This window comes from Neoarius graeffei, chromosome 23, assembly GCF_027579695.1.
Source record: "Neoarius graeffei isolate fNeoGra1 chromosome 23, fNeoGra1.pri, whole genome shotgun sequence".
Lineage (NCBI taxonomy): Eukaryota > Metazoa > Chordata > Actinopteri > Siluriformes > Ariidae > Neoarius > Neoarius graeffei.
This window is the reverse complement of record NC_083591.1, coordinates 7,876,293-7,893,017: the sequence shown is the minus strand read 5'-3', so window position 1 is coordinate 7,893,017 and position 16,725 is coordinate 7,876,293. Positions and strand designations below refer to the sequence as shown.

The 16,725-nt window shown below is 37.5% G+C and overlaps 1 protein-coding gene across 2 annotated transcripts in view; it reads left to right on the top strand.

Annotated features, from left to right (window-relative positions):
• The window catches only part of arhgef2 (rho/rac guanine nucleotide exchange factor (GEF) 2), a 147,831-nt gene that overhangs the window by 117,258 nt on the left and 13,848 nt on the right, over positions 1-16,725 (top strand). For both annotated transcript variants that reach the window (XM_060905693.1, XM_060905694.1), the window contains 10 exons: positions 8,567-8,634; positions 11,528-11,591; positions 12,176-12,308; positions 12,489-12,598; positions 12,739-12,882; positions 15,427-15,677; positions 15,760-15,885; positions 15,985-16,102; positions 16,240-16,491; positions 16,576-16,652. In XM_060905693.1, the coding sequence (XP_060761676.1) occupies positions 8,567-8,634; positions 11,528-11,591; positions 12,176-12,308; positions 12,489-12,598; positions 12,739-12,882; positions 15,427-15,677; positions 15,760-15,885; positions 15,985-16,102; positions 16,240-16,491; positions 16,576-16,652 (1,343 nt within the window). The remainder of the gene's footprint in view (positions 1-8,566; positions 8,635-11,527; positions 11,592-12,175; positions 12,309-12,488; positions 12,599-12,738; positions 12,883-15,426; positions 15,678-15,759; positions 15,886-15,984; positions 16,103-16,239; positions 16,492-16,575; positions 16,653-16,725) is intronic.

The following is a 16,725-nucleotide window of genomic DNA, read 5'->3' as shown; positions in this document are numbered from 1 at the left end:
GGATCTCTCTCTCTCTCTCTCTCTCTCTCGGAACTGATTTCCAGGCATGGGTTTCCTAACAAACGTAGGCTGATTTTGACACCTTGAAAACTGCTCAAGTGCGCAGGAAAAAAAAAACTTTTGGCGATGGTGATGAACAACTGAAAACAACCGTTACGCTATATTAAAAATTTAGCGTAGCGGGGGGAAATTACCGTTGCGGTCTGAAATTTTAGCGTAGCGGGCCGCAACCATATAAAGCGCTGGCGAGAACCCTGCATTTGCAGCTAGAATAGTCATTTACCACATTAGCAATGTATAGAGAGGATTTCTGATTAGTTTAAAGTGATCTTCATTGAAAAGAACAGTGCTTTTCTTTCAAAAATAAGGACATTTCAAAGTGACCCCAAACTTTTGAACGGTAGTGTAAGTGGTGGGACTGCTCCGTTTCATCTCTATTTATTAGCTTTCAGAAAACGGGCAAAATGGACGCAGATACGGATAGAAAGCTCCATCTGTATCCGTATCCATATTTAACGTTGCGTATGAATGAATAATTCCAGGTGATGTCGTATGTTACCATGGAAACCATTCAGCATAACATACGGTAGCACAGGCTTTCCCATGTCGTAAAACATACGCAGACGACTTTTTTCCCCCCCAAGTGCTGACACGGGAGACTCCTTCATCTGAAACATCGAACAATTATATTTACAAATAACGTTTTTAACAGTGCGTCCGTCAAACAAACGTTCTTTATATGATCTGGACACATCAAATCAAAGGAGCTTTAATTTGCTGTTTTGATAACGCGCGTCTGGTCAGTGGGAAACCGCTGGGAGTGACGTCATCAGAGTGAAATTATTATCCATACAGGACACTTTTTTCGATGGAATAAAAACACGTGTTCTATTCCCTTCTAGCAGGTTTCATTCATTTGGTTTGCTAGCATGCAGTATTGTTAGCATATCGCTCATCCTACGTGTATTACGTCACTCTAGTCTACCCAATGGAGAATGAGCGAGTGTTGAATATGGTTTACGATATTGCTTGGTTGTCAAGACAACATGACGTCGCACGTCGTAGACATAAAACTTCCGCGCTAGCGAGCGAGCGAGCGACTGACGATTTGTAAACAAGCATGGCTGCCAGGTTTGCTTCGTTAAATAGGGAAGATTTTGAGAGAATTTTGAAAGAGACGTGTTGAAGACCCAAATGGAATGTGTATGTATAATGGCTTTTTTCGTGGTATATGGAATATATCTGATATACGATGAAAAAAAAACAGCCAATATTATTGAAATATGTCACTCAGATCCGCGAAGTATTTCATATGAAAAATGTGAGTTTTTCAACACAAGAAGATAAACTTCATCTCTTCAAGCCACCGTATCATTTCTTTTTTTATTCTAGAGACACAAAAGTATCAGAACACATCGATTTCCTCACGAATTACATATATGCCCCTTTTCCACCAAAGCAGTTCCAGGGCTGGTTCGGGGCCAGTGCTTAGTTTGGAACCGGGTTTTCTGTTTCCACTCACAAAGAACTGGCTCTGGGGCCAGAAAAACCGGTTCCAGGCTAGCACCAACTCTCTGCTGGGCCAGAGGAAAGAACCGCTTACGTCAGCAGGGGGGCGGAGTTGTTAAGACCAACAACAATAACAAGACCGCGAAAGATCGCCATTTTTAAGCGACGAGAAGCAGCAGCTGTACAAACACGAAGTCATTTTTTATTATTATTATTATTATTGTTGTTGCTGCTGCTGCTTCTTCCGTGTTGTTTTTGCTTTGATATTCGCGCCAAGGTTTATGCAAACGTAGCGACGTAACTGACGTACACAGCGACGTAATGACGTGGCTTCCCTTAGCACCGTGAGCTATGGAAAAGCAAACTGGTTCTCAGCTGGCTCGCAAGTTGAACGAGTTGTGAACCAGCACCATCACTGGGCCCGAACCAGCCCTGGAACTGATTTGGTGGAAAAAGGGTAACAGAGATCACGGTTTTGGCTCTCTATGTCCCGGATGGAGCTCGGTATGAAAAATAATACGAGTGGCGTATTTCCCAGTAAAACACTCGTGCTTATACCATATATTTCTTTACTGTCACTGTCCAGTCTTGACATACGTTCGTGACAAATCGTCAAAATTACACAAATGTGCATGAAAACTGAGCTCTGGATGCTGCTACACGCCGCTCTTTATGCTTTCCCTCCCCGTCGTGTACAGTCGGATCCTATTAATCTGGCGCACGATGATAATAGCGCCATTATGCGCGGCATTATAGGAAGGTCCCGAGTTTTAATGCAGCGTGTGGCGCTTTTGTCTCCAGAATCTCAAAGTGGCTTTTCTGCATGATTCACAGCTGCGACTCTCCTCCCCCCATCTTCACATGTAATCCTGGGACAGCGTGAGAGATTAACACGCTGTCTGTCACTCCAGCGTCTTCCAGCTCTCACTGTCGCTCGCACACGCACACACACGCTGCTAGGAAAGCAGGAGCTCACGAGTTCATTTACTCAAGTCTTTTATTGATTGGCCCATTTTGGAACTGGTATTGACATTCCGCTTTTGTGTTGCAAGTAATGGGAGTGAATTGCAGCTCCCTCTGGGATCGTCGTCTATGGAGTCAGACCTAACTGTCGAAACCTCACAGCGTGTCAGCGTTTCACAGTTGTTCATATTCACATTTCAACACGCTCTTTGCAACAAAGCCGGCATTTCGAGTCACTAGGTGACCTGTGTGTCGATATCTGCTTGCTGAATCGGACTGACCTATTTAGGACGGTGCCAAAACTTTTGATTGCACGCTCAGAGGGATCAGATTGGATGTGGCTCAAACAGTGGATTACTGTAGGTTCTCTTGATCCCGGTACACCCTTTTGTGTTTTGTCATCTTGTATGCAGACGATTTTCTGCAAGAATAGCTAACACCCAGCTAATTAAGTGATCCTAAGCCCCGCCCATGCTTGGTTACAGTTGCTATCGAGATTTCAGCAATGGAAACAGGTTTCAGGTAGAACCCGAGCACGACTTTTTAAGTACACGTCAAACAGCGTTAACGTCAACCAATGCTGATCTGATTTGAGAATTTAACGTAGTTATGTTAGTTACGTAAGTATTTTTTACATAATGTTTAACGTTTTTTTTGTGCGATGTTAAGTTAATAAGAGGCACTGGTTTATTTTCGACTTGGTTAATTGGTAATAATGGCGACATGAAAATGTTCGCATGTTTGTTTTTACGGATGTTACATCATAACGTAGTTAACTTTGATTGGTCGGTTGATGTCGTGTGGTTTGTGTGGAGACAGACAGGATGGCTCAGGAGAACAAAAGGATTAAAAAAAAAGCAGTTTTCCACGTCTCATCCCATGAATAGAGCAGGATTGTTTCAGCCATTTTGGTTTGGTTAGTCAGGGCATGGTGTGTTTGTTTAGCGTTGGTGGAGCTGCGTGTGTGTCTGGGAAAGACAAGTACCAGACCAGAGGATGGAACATGCACATGAATGGGCCTAGTGTGCTTCTTATTAAAAGCTTTTTGGAGAAACTTCTTGGATGTTCTTGACCTCGTTATTGCGACGTGCAAGACGGGCGTGTCCTTTTACGTCGAGAGGAAACCAGAATTCTGCTCAAGCCTTATGCAAACCTCATACATGCATCTCTCTCTATGTTTAGCGACATAGCAGCGTTTGCAGTGGTTGGGCGGCGTGTGAACAACCGAGCCAAAATCTTCAGGCTATAAATGGGAAGAAAATGTAGCCTTAGAGAGAGAGAGAGAGAGAGAGAGAGAGAGAGGGAGAAAGTGCTGCAGTCCAAACAAAAGCACCCTTCACATTTTTTTCAGATATGTAAAATCACACCAAGCCCATTATGTCTGGGATAAAAATAGGCTCGACAGTTTGATCTGTAAATCAGGAAGTGACCTCATTTAGCCTTCCCCAAAACGAGGTCTGCCGTCTTGTGTTTTCCTTCACGTCTTTCCTCTTTTTAGTCGTTTTTGTAAAGGTGTCATGTCTGCTCTGTCATCACATCTTTATATTTAGCAACGAAACTGAAACTTTTGACAAAGTTCACGTCCTTGTCTTCGTCTTCGTTCGCTTGTTGTATCTGTAACACAAGATCAAATTAAAGTTCAGGAACAAACTAATACTGAACAACTTTTTCGTGACTGATAGCACAGTGCTGTTGAATTCTTGATTCTGATTGGTCAGTTGATTAGATGCTGTAGGGATTTTTTTTTTTGTTCTCTCTTTTTTTTTTTTTTTTTTCTCCCCATATTACTTTCCCCAAGTGAGGGGGAAAAAGAGACTGGTGTGAGGACGAGTGTTTATGGCTGCGGTAAGCTATAAGAGGAACTAAAACTAATTCACTGTAACTATAGACTGATCAAAAGTATAACGTCAATCAAAAATTGTAACCGTGGGCAAAGTGCTGTAGTATAAAAGGAATAAAATGCGCTGTTATTGGAAAATCATCACCTTTCAGGTGTAACAGTAAGTGCAAATTATATCGGTGATTATTTTCCGAAAAGAGCATGCGCTCAAAAATGTTTTACTTCGTGCTTAACAAACATAATCGGATGCTGGGATATATATAATATATATTTTATACCATCTCATGAATTAAAAAAAAAAATCTCAGGAGTATAAAACACTGCTCAGATATGATCCTTAGTTAGGTAATTTTCCTGTTTATTTTATTTTATTTTATTTTTACATCTATCTATCTATCTATCTATCTATCTATCTATCTATCTATCTATCTATCTAATTTTCTTTCAGAAAATACTGGGCATGCATATTACTACATGATCTCATTGGATTTGATCTAATTTATAATAATAATAATTTATTATTATTATTATTATTAACTTTTAGAAAATATTGGACATGCATATTACTGCATGATCTTATTGGATTTTATTTAACTTTTATTTAATATTTTTAATTTTTTAGAAAATACTGGGCATGCATATTACTGCATGATCTCAATGGACTTGATCTAATTTTATTTAATAATAATAATAATAATTTTAGAAAATACTGCGTATGCATATTACTGCATGATCTCCTTGGATTTGATCTAATTTTATAATAATAATTTATTATTATTATTATTTATTTATTTATTTTTTATTAACTTTTAGAAAATACTGGACATGCATATTACTGCATTATCTTATTGGATTTTATCTAACTTTATTTATTAATAATATTATTATTAATTTTTTATTTTTTAGAAAATAATGGACATGCATATTACTGCATGATCTAGTTGGATTTTATCTAATTATTGTTGTTATTGTTTTGTTTATTGTTTGAGTCTTTAAGTTTCGTGTTTTTTCCTGATGCCCTGTGTAACATTTCTACGTTTTCCACAGAATACACTTTAGCTGGAATTTTTCTTCAGCGGGGGTCCCCCTTTTTTTTTTTTTTTTGTTAAGTGCGCTCAAAAATGTTTTACTTCGTGCTTAACAAACATAATCGGATGCTGGGATATATATATATATATTATACCATCTCATGAATTAAAAAAAAAAAATCTCAGGAGTATAAAACACTGCTCACATATGATCCTTAGGTAATTTTCCTGTTTATTTTATTTTTACATCTATCTATCTATCTATCTATCTATCTATCTATCTATCTATCTATCTATCTATCTATCTATCTATCTATCTTTCAGAAAATACTGGGCATGCATATTACTGCATGATCTCAATGGACTTGATCTAATTTTATTTAATAATAATAATAATAATAATAATTTTAGAAAATACTGCGTATGCATATTACTGCATGATCTCCTTGGATTTGATCTAATTTTATAATAATAATTTATTATTATTATTATTTATTTATTTTTTATTAACTTTTAGAAAATACTGGACATGCATATTACTGCATTATCTTATTGGATTTTATCTAACTTTATTTATTAATAATATTATTATTAATTTTTTATTTTTTAGAAAATAATGGACATGCATATTACTGCATGATCTAGTTGGATTTTATCTAATTGTTGTTGTTGTTGTTGTTTTGTTTATTGTTTGAGTCTTCAAGTTTCGTGTTTTTTCCTGATGCCCTGTGTAACATTTCTACGTTTTCCACAGAATACACTTTAGCTGGAATTTTTCTTCTTCAGTGAGGGTTCCTTTTTTTTTTTCTTTTTTTCTTTTTTTTTTTGTAAAGTGCCCCTGTTAGACCCCTTGACATGGTCACCCGAGACCCTAATCACCATTTAACTGTTCTCCTGCCAACACTTCCTGCTGCACAAGAACAACTTCCTGTCTAGAAAACACTGCACAGGAAGCATGCTGTCTGGAACAATGTGGAGAAATGAGAGCTCGGGCGATGAACAGGAGGGGGTCGGGGAGAGAGCGAGCGAGCGAGAGCGCTGAGGAAGCGCTTTCTTTTGTTCCTGGTTTCTTTGATCCGGAATGAGGAATGAAGGTTTGAGAGATTGGCAGCGGTGATTGAGACGAGCACGCAGCTGCGTGAAGAGCCTCGGAAAGCTTTCAGAGACGATGTGAAAAAGCTGATGATAGCACATCAATACATGCCAAACACATCGTTTTGGAAAATTTTCCTTTTTTGTATGTGTAAGCGAAAGCTTGTTGCTGAAGCCAGCCAGATTTGATGATGGCAAAACTCTTACAAATTGCTAGCTTTCCCACCCGTACACTACATACATCATTGACTTAGACGCCTCATTCTGTTCATCAGCTCGATACCAAAACCACCAAACTGTCCTGGACTCCAGAACTGATCAGGACACGTTCGAGTTTTTATCCATTTATAGTTACGTTGTCTGTTATGGAAAGTCCTTCCAACCGAGCGAGAATCTCAGATGGAGGTTTGCGCGATATCTCAAGTTCGAATGTTTGTAGGATTGATGTAGAATTATCTTCGCAACCAGCACGTGAACTGATTTTAGATTTTCATCCAAACAGGCTCAAGGATATTTCAACCATACAACTTGGTAAACCGAAGGACTAGACTTGTTGGCGGTGACGGCATCACGGTTGATGCGTTTGGCGTCAATTTCCTCTCTATGAAATTAAATTTAACAAAGAAAGAAACCGAGCTTGTCAGGTTCCTGTGGACTTTCCTGCTCCGGAAAACTTGCGTTTTATTTTTGATCTCTGTCTCTTGCAAAATATAGACACCGGGGACTCCTTATTAAGTAAAATAAACATTTCCTTCCGCAAAACACCACGCTGTCAAAGATTTTCTGAAATTCTTTGTTAAATTCACTTTTTTTTTTTTTTTAAATTGTGTTTACACGCCAAGATTTCAACAAATTCCTTTGTATTGATTTCGGAATTGTGCTTGTATCGTAGCTTGAGTAGCTTGTAGCTGTGTCGTGATCGAAAAGTCCCCTCGTTCTGAAGATGCATGAGGTCATGTTGTGTTTTTGTATGCCGTGTAGATTTGGTAATGGTGGAACGGAGGGAGTGTTGGCAGGCTCGAGCCAGCTGTTTTTCTTCACACACTCTCACACTCACACGCTGCTGACTGGTACAGCTGCACAAGAGCGCTCCAGTTATTACCGTCATTGACCGTTATGTCATTTTGAAAAGTGTCTGATTGAAAAGTCTAAACGTAATGTAATGTAATATTATATACACGGCCGTTCAAAAGTTTGGGGTCACCCAGACAATTTTGCGTTTTCCATGAAAGGTCACACTTTTATTTCCCACCATAAGTTGTAAAATGAATAGAAAATATAGTCAAGACATTTTTCTGGCCATTTTGAGCATTTAATCGACCCCACAAATGTGATGCTCCAGAAACTCAATCTGCTCAAAGGAAGGTCAGTTTTATAGCTTCTCTAAAGAGCTCAACTGTTTTCAGCTGTGCTAACATGATTGTACAAGGGTTTTCTAATCATCCATTAGCCTTCTGAGGCAATGAGCAAACACATTGTACCATTAGAACACTGGAGTGAGAGTTGCTGGAAATGGGCCTCTATACACCTATGGAGATATTGCACCAGACATTTGCAGCTAGAATAGTCATTTACCACATTAGCAATGTATAGAGTGGATTTCTGATTAGTTTAAAGCGATCTTCATTGAAAAGAACAGTGCTTTTCTTTCAAAAATAAGGACATTTCAAAGTGACCCCAAACTTTTGAACGGTAGTGTATACCTTTTGTTTTTTTACGTTAATTGACGATTGTCTTTCGAGCAGCGGTTGATCATGATTACGCTCATTTATACATCAACTACATTGTACATGGATTGGACCATAAATAATGTTTATTTTAACCAGTTTGGTTGGCTACAGAAGGGTTGGATCAGGGGCAGGAACTTTTGTTTTGGTCTGTCAAGTTTGGTGGGTTTCTCTCCCCCCGTTTCTGGCCAAACAGATGTGCAAGATTTCGAGTTTACTCACACTGACTGCACTGTTATTGTCGTTGTAAAGAGATCCAGAATTCGAAAATCTCCTCAGATTCTCAACATTTGGAAATTCTTCCTTGCATTGATTTGATTCTGATTTCATTTGATTTGTTAACATGTAAATTCTCTTTGCTCGTGCTAATCTATAATTCGTTGTTGTTGTTTTTTTTTTTTTTGCAGCTTGCAATGTCACTATCCACAACCGCTGCCGAGACGCGCTGGCCAACTGCGCCAAAATGAAGCAGAAGGTACGAAACGCAGCCAGAAAACTAAACGAACACTAGAATGATGATGATTCAGTCGATGATTCAGTCATTTCCGTGCTCTGATACGACTGGGGGAAGAAGGGGGGAAACTGGCTCACAACATGGTATTAAACTCGCTCGTTTTCCTTTCCTGGCAGCTGAAACATGGCACATTTGCATTTAAACACACCTTGCCTTTAGGGTTAGGAGCAAATCTCCTTCTATACGCATAAATTAAATTATTATGAATTAAAGTACACTTTAAATATACGGATTTATACCAAAAAGTGCCAATTTGACAATCGAAATGAACGTGAGATCTATTTTTATAATATTGAAGGTAGTAATGCTCAGCTGTTAGGCAGATCTCGCGTGCTTTTTGCATGAATATATTTAGGAATTTCTCGATGAATTAATGACTTTTGTTTATTTCAAGGACAACGTTAAAGCAAAAGTTGAGACTTTATTTACTGTACACAGATCAAACCTTTAAATCATTTCATATCACACGGTCTGACTAATTCTTTGGCTTTTATTAGTATGGTTAGATTTCATCATATATTTCGTTAAATAGTGATGAATATATCTAGGTTTTGTTTACGTGTATGAATGTATATGGGGTGGGCGATATAATTAATAAAAATATCATCACAATTTGACGATGCATAATATGGATCATAATATACAAGTTTGCTTAACTTTTTTTTTTTAAGATTTAATGTCTCCAAAAATAATTTATTTTTATTTAATATTTCAAAAAGAAAAATGTAAAAAAAAAAAAGTCGTGCTGGAAAAAAAAGTAAAAATGTTAACATTAAGATTTTAAACATTTTAATGTCAAAGCTGTAAGTTTGTAATTCTTACCAAAAAATTAATTTTGCACAAAATATAATAAAATAAAATTTGATGACAATTTTTTAAAAATGATTGTCATTTCAAAACAATATTATTAGAAATTTTTAAAGAAAAAGAACACTGGAAAAATCTGTAAAAAATTATAATTTTAAAAAGATTAACATCAAATCAGTCAGTTTGTAATTATTCCCGAAAAATCATTTTGATAATTTTTTTTAATTTAACATTGATAAAAATAATTATTTTTCACTTTAACATTTCAAAAAATTTTTCAAAAAAAATCTAAAAAATGAACACTGAAAAATATGTTAAATTATTTTCAAACATTTTATGATTTTAAAAGTTTTAACATCGATGCAGCCAGTTTAACATTATTACCAAAAAGCAGTTCAATAAAAAAATTAATAAAATCATCACAGTATCTCAGAAAAGCATTATTTTAACAAAATTTCTAAAAATATTGATTCCACATCCTCTGTAACTTTGATTTACAAAAATGTTAACGCTAAGATTTTAATGTCAAAGCTGTAACTTTTTACCAAAAAATAAATTTTGCCCAAAATATAATAAAATAAAATTTGATGACCAAAACATTTTCAAATGATTTTTGTCATAATTTCAAAAAAATATTACTAGAAAAATAACACTTGAAAAATCTCTAAAAAGTTGTAAAAAATATTTTTCATATAGTTTTAAAAAGATTTTAACATCAAATCAGACAGTTTTTAATTATTCCCAAAAAATAATTTTGATATTTTTTTAAAAAGATTTAACATTGAAAAAAATCATTATTTTTCATTTTAACATTTCAAAAAAAAAAATCTAAAAAATTATCACTGAAAAATCTGAAAAAATAAAAATTTCAAACATTTTATAATTAAGTTTTAACATCAATGCAGCCAGTTTATCATTATTACCAAAAAGCAATTCAATAAACAATTAATAAAATCACATCGACCTCTCAGAAAAGCGTATTTTAACATTATTTCTGACAATATTGATTCCACATTTGTAACTTTGATTTACAAAAATGTTAACATTAAGATTTTAATGTCAATGTTGTACGTTTGTAATTTTTACCAAAAAATTAATTTTACGCAAAATATAATTAAATAAAATTTGATGACCAAAAAAAAAAAAGTCATAATTAAAATGTATATATTTATTTAGAAAATTTAAAAGAAAAATAGAGCTGGAAAAATCTGTTAAAAGTGTAAAAAAAAAAAATTTTTAATAATTTAAAAAATATTTTAACATTAAATCAGTTTGCAATTATTCCCAAAAAATAATTTTGACAAATAATAAAAGATATTTAACATTGACAAAAATTTTAATTTGAACATTTCCTAAAAAATTTACACTGAAAAATCTGTAAAAAAAAAAAAAAAAATTCAAACTTTCAAATTCAGATTTTGCACAAAATATGATTAAAATTTGATGACCAAAAAAAAAGTCATAATTTTATTTTTATATATATATATATATATATATATATATATATATATATATATATATATATATAAAATTTTAAAGAAAAATAGCGCTGGAAAAATCTGTTAAGTGTACAAAAAAAATTTTTTTTTTAATAATTTTAAAAATATTTTATCAAATCACTTTGCAATTATTCCCAAAAAAGTTATTTTGAGAAATAAAGATTTAACGTTGACAAAAATTTTCATTTGAACATTTCCTAAAAATCTAAAAAATTTACACTGAAAAATCTGTAAAAAAGAACAATTTCAAACATTTTATGATTTTAAAAATTAACATCGATCCAGCCAGTTCGTAATTATTAACAAAAAGCAATTCAATAAAAAAATGAATAAAATCACATCACAGTATCTCAGAAAAGCATATGTTAACATTATTTAACAATATTGATTCCACATCATCATCTGTAACTTTGATTTACAAAAGTGTTACGTACTTCATCATAAACTTGAGATATTCTCACACTTGTGATTATTATTAAAAACTGATGTGTTTTTGCTTTTCTGTGTTTATATAAATTAAAGCTGAACTGGTATTTTTACTCTTGCAGCAGCAGAAACTGGCGCTGGGGAGGAACAGTTCAGCACTTCAGAATGTGGCCCTACGCACCAAAAGTAAGCGCCTCCTTTTTCTCCATCATCTGAACAGATGCCTTTGCTTTTCTTGTTTGTGTTGTTCTTATCTCCTCCCGTCTCGGCGCATAGCTTTGAACACCTCCTCGGGCCTGAGGAGCCGAAAGGAGCGAGACTGTCTCCTGCTGGCTGGACGGTTTTTCTACACACACTTAGTAAAACTTTTGTAGTGTCGATGCAGTTTGTGGTATTTCAATGTTTTTTTTTGGTAGTCAAGGAGTTGCTGAATGAAAAAAGTGGGCATGGTGTCATTGCTATCATGGTGTCTAATCTCAAATAAACTTTCGACGAGGATTCAAAAAAAAAAAAAAAGTGTCAATTTCTCTTTTAGGTTTTCACAAGCATAGCAAGTCAGAATGTTACTAAAACTGGAAATCTACGCATGTTCTGAAGTCCTAAATCCATAGAGACCCTGATTGATTATGTATTCGTGCAGCTGTTTTTGATTCATCTTGGGTGTGTCTGGGTAGGCAGGCCACGCCTCCTACTGTAGCACCATAGGCCTTAAGAGGTTAACGTCTTAGGATTTTTTTTTTTAATCTCACCCCCTCTTTCTCGTCTTTCAGCTCCCATCATCAAGGAGAGGCCGAGTTCCGCCATCTACCCCTCCGACAGTCTCCGACAGTCCATCCTCGGTTCTCGGCGAGGACGTTCCACTCTGTCCCTCAGCAAGAGCGTCTCCACCAACAACATCGCAGGGTGAGGGACTGACAAAGAACAGCAGACTTCGTTTCTTTTTGTCAGATTTGATCCGTTTTAAGCACTTCTTAAAAGAAAAAAAAAGTAGTTTCAGCAAAAGGATGAAATAAAGAAAGACAGCTCTTAATGGCGGATTTAAATCTACATGTCGATAATTAATTAATTGGTGCGTATTTGTAGAAATCTGAACGATGACTCTCCTCTGGGCCTGCGACGAATCCTCTCGCAGTCAACTGACTCGCTGAACTTCAGGAACAGAGCCATGTCCATGGAGTCTCTGAACGATGACGGTGAGACAGAACATAAATATGGCTGACGATCTGGTTCTGTTCGAACCAACCTCGAGTGTGTGTGGCTCGTTATGTTTAGCGATAAATAGCATTCTATTTGGTGCTTAGTTTTCATGCATCTTATATCTCGCCACACACAGGAGAGGTTTATTACGCGTCGATGTTGGAGGAGTTGCAGAAGGAGGGCCGGGACTTCGAGGCAGACTCGTGGAGTTTGGCGGTGGACGCGTCCTACTTACAGACTCACCGTAAAGACGTGATCAAGAGGCAAGACGTCATCTACGGTAAGTTAGTCTCGTTATCGAGCACTCTGTCCATGGCGTGGCGTCCGTCGTCCACGATTCAGTTAAATCGTATCTCCTCCATCAGCTCGCCACGGATTTCCGTTCCGATTGTTTTGTTTGAAAGAACTCATCGCGCCGCACAAAACATGGTGGGTTTTTTTTTTGTCAAATTTTTTGCTAATTAGGCCAAATTAACAAATAGTTCTCACCTGATTTCAGTTCTGATCGATGTTTTGGGTCTTGGATCTTCTTTTGAGGAACAAAACTTGGTCGGTTGTTTTGTTGATTTTTCCCATTGTAAACAATTTGTTTACAGCTTTCTTCATTTTCCGTGAAATCGTACCTCCTCCGTCGGTTCTCACTGGATTTCGGTTCTGATTGTTTTGTTTGTTTTATTTGAAAGAACCAGTCGTTCTGTACAACACTGGGTCGTTGTTTTGTCACATTTTTGCTAACGAGCTGCTAATTAGGCCACCTTAACGAGTTTTGAGACTCGTTAGAATTGTATCTCCTCTCGTATTTCTCATCCGATTCCAGTTCTGATGGCCGTTTTTGGGTCGAGCTTCCCTCCAGCAGAGATGCCTACTAGTACGGATTGGCCGTATTTTGTACGGAAAAGTTACGTAAATACGATGTTACAGCAAACAGTGTTATTCTGTACGGAATTATTATAAAGTCTTAAAAAATTCCAGTGAGTTGTTTTTAAATGTCCAAGCGACTTTTTCAATCCATGCGCGATTCACGGCTAGGCTATTTATTTTTACGACAACCGCACATGCTGTGTGTGACATGCGCAGATTCCGCACGTTTGTTCGCGCTATTTTCGATACGGTAGAACGGCCGTGCGTTACACCCAGTCAAAAGGGCAATGGATACGCGCACTGCAAACTGTGTAGAACTGACATTAACATCACTCGTGGTGGTCGCGATGACTGCACGCAGCATGTCAACTCCAAAAACATATGGAGTATGCTGAAATGGTGAGTCAGGCGGAAAGTAAATCTGGGGGTATCCAGCAGTTTTTTACAAAATCTGTGGATGGAAAGACACGGAACGTGACACGTCCTGAAGCGGTGATGGTTGACCTGTGCTTGGAGTTGAACTTGCCAATTAGTGCCATGAAATGCGAGTTAAACTTATTCAGTTTCTTTTTACATGTCTGATTTTTATTCACTGAAATATCAAACACTGGCTGTACTTCTTTAATTCAAAGTCTTTTCAGTGTTGCAAGTGCAAATGTACATGTAGTATGATCAAAAACAGAATTTTATGATTAGCGCTGTTGGGATTGTGGCAAAAAAAATTGATCATTCCACTGTTTTAAATACAATTATAAATGTCATTTTATTCCATGTCTCTTCTGAAGCATTATGCTGAAGTATTTATATATTGGGACATTAAGATAACAATGTCGGACTCTCTTTGGCATGAAATAAGAATTTTTTTTTTAAATTTTATTAGAATCCGTTAACAGGTAGACCAGGCAATATAATATAATACTTTTGAGGACTTAAATTCAGTACCAATGATTGGTAGTCAACCGTAATGTCTGCAAACAGGGAACACTATTGTATTTATAAAAATGTGATGTATTGTATGCTCTAGAAATTTGTCGAGTGGAAATTCAGTTGAGATGGCTGCTCGCGTTTTGTTTATTCAATTCACACAAAACAGTTGTTTTTAATAATTTAAATGTTAAACATATTGGTATATACACCTCTTTATAATGGAAATGCGCATAAATTAATGTTACTGAAAGTCATTCCAAAATACTGAAAAATGTTTTCAAGAATACTGAAATTCAAAATTTGGGGTAGGCATCTCTGCTCCTGATTTTCTTGTTGTAAACAATTTGTTTACACCTTTTGTTTATTTCCAGTTAAATCGTGTCTCCTCCATCCTTCAGTTCTCAATGGATTTCAGTTCTGATTGTTTGTTTTATTTGAAAGAACTAGACCTTCTGCACAAAACTCTTGTCTTTTTTTTGCGAACAAATTAGTAATTAGGTCAACTTAATACATTTTCTTCTGATTTAAAATCGTATCTCCTCTCTTGTTTATCATGCAAACTCAGTTCTGATCGATGTTCTGCGTCGATCAGATTTAGTCCTTTGTTGTTTTTTCCGTCATGGAGGTTGGTCCTCTGTCCCCTGGTCACATTTCAGTTCTGTTTGTCTCGGTCGTCAGGGTTGTTTTCGTATCAGGCCAGTACGTCCTTGACGTTCTGGTTTGTGTCTGAGCAGCGAAAGCACTACGCCAGGAGTCAAACTACAATTCTATTGATCGTTGGCTACAACAGCCATGCAAGCATGACGCTATGAAATTCAAAATTAAAGCCAAAGTACGTCTAAATGTGTGTCGTATTACACTAAAGACGTGTCCCTTAAAACATGCTCGTGCCCATGAACAGATTACAGCTGCAGGAAGAGTACGTTCAGGGTGAAGAGGAACGTTGTGTACGTTTTATTTTGGCCCGTACTGCTCCGACTAGAACTTCGAATGAACAATCTGATTAAAATGGTTGTGCCGTGCCATTTCACAACAGAGCTGATCCAGACGGAGCTTCATCACGTACGAACGCTGCGCATCATGGAGGGCGTGTTTCGACGCGGTATGCTCGAAGAGGTGCTGCTCGAGCCGGGCATCGTGCACGCCGTCTTTCCATGCCTGGACCAGCTCGTGGTGCTGCACTCTCGCTTCGTCAGCCAGCTGCTGAGCCGACGGAACCACAGCCTGGCACCGGGGAGCGCCACCAACTTCACCATCCAGCAGCTCGGAGACGTCCTGGTGGAGCAGGTGGGCACTGGAGCTGTGCTTATACCGAGATCTTTACATCGGACAGAATGAAGTCGCTGACCTGTGCGGTTTTTGTGTCCAGTTTTCAGGCCAGAATGCAGACGAGATGCGCAAGTGCTACGCCGAATTCTGCAGTCGACACCTGAAAGCCGTGAAGTTCTACAAGGAGCTGCTCGCACGGGACAAGAGGTTCCAGAACTTCATCCGGGTGAGTGTGATCTTCGAGACGGAGAGCGATTAGGATGTGTTGCAGTATTTTAAGAATCGTTACTGAAGTTTTATTGGTGGTTTATTTATTCGTGGGCAGCGAGTGAGTAGAGGATCACTCCTCCGCCGCCATGGCATCCAAGAATGCATCCTGCTGGTCACACAACGCATCACTAAGTACCCAGTGCTGATCCAACGCATCCTGGACAATACAAAAGGTAAAACGCTGTTGCTTCTTCTACTGCAAGTTCCTTCGACTCTCCATTCTGATTGGTCAAAAAGGTAGAACAGCAGATCTCGAGTCAAAGCAAATCCCATGTTTACATTAATGCACGCTTTTTTAAAAATCCCACAGCTAGCGAGGAGGAAGCGGAGTCTCTGAGCCAGGCGCTAGTCCTGATCCGCGAGCTCCTGAGTTCTGTCGATCAGCAGGTTCAGGAGCTGGAGCTGACACAAAAGCTGCAGGAAATCCGGGCTCGGCTGGACCCGCGGGCCGAGACTGAAGTGCGGGGTGGAGGAGTGTTCCGCGGCGGAGAGTTGCTCCGGAGAAGACTCCTCCACGAGGGAACGCTGCTGTTAAAAACGGCACAGGGCTCCAGACTCAAAGGTAGTGTGTATGTGTGTGTTTCCAAAGAGCCTGATTATGACCCACTGTTTACTTTCCTCACGAACGCCGTTTTCATTTTCGCAGACGTGCAGGTCTTGTTGATGACTGACATCCTGGTGTTCATGCAGGAAAAAGACCAGAAATATTTTTTCCCGTGTCTGGTGAGTGAGTCGGACGTCTCCGAAACATTTCTCATTAAAATAAGAGGCCTAGCAACATCTGAATTGTTCCTCT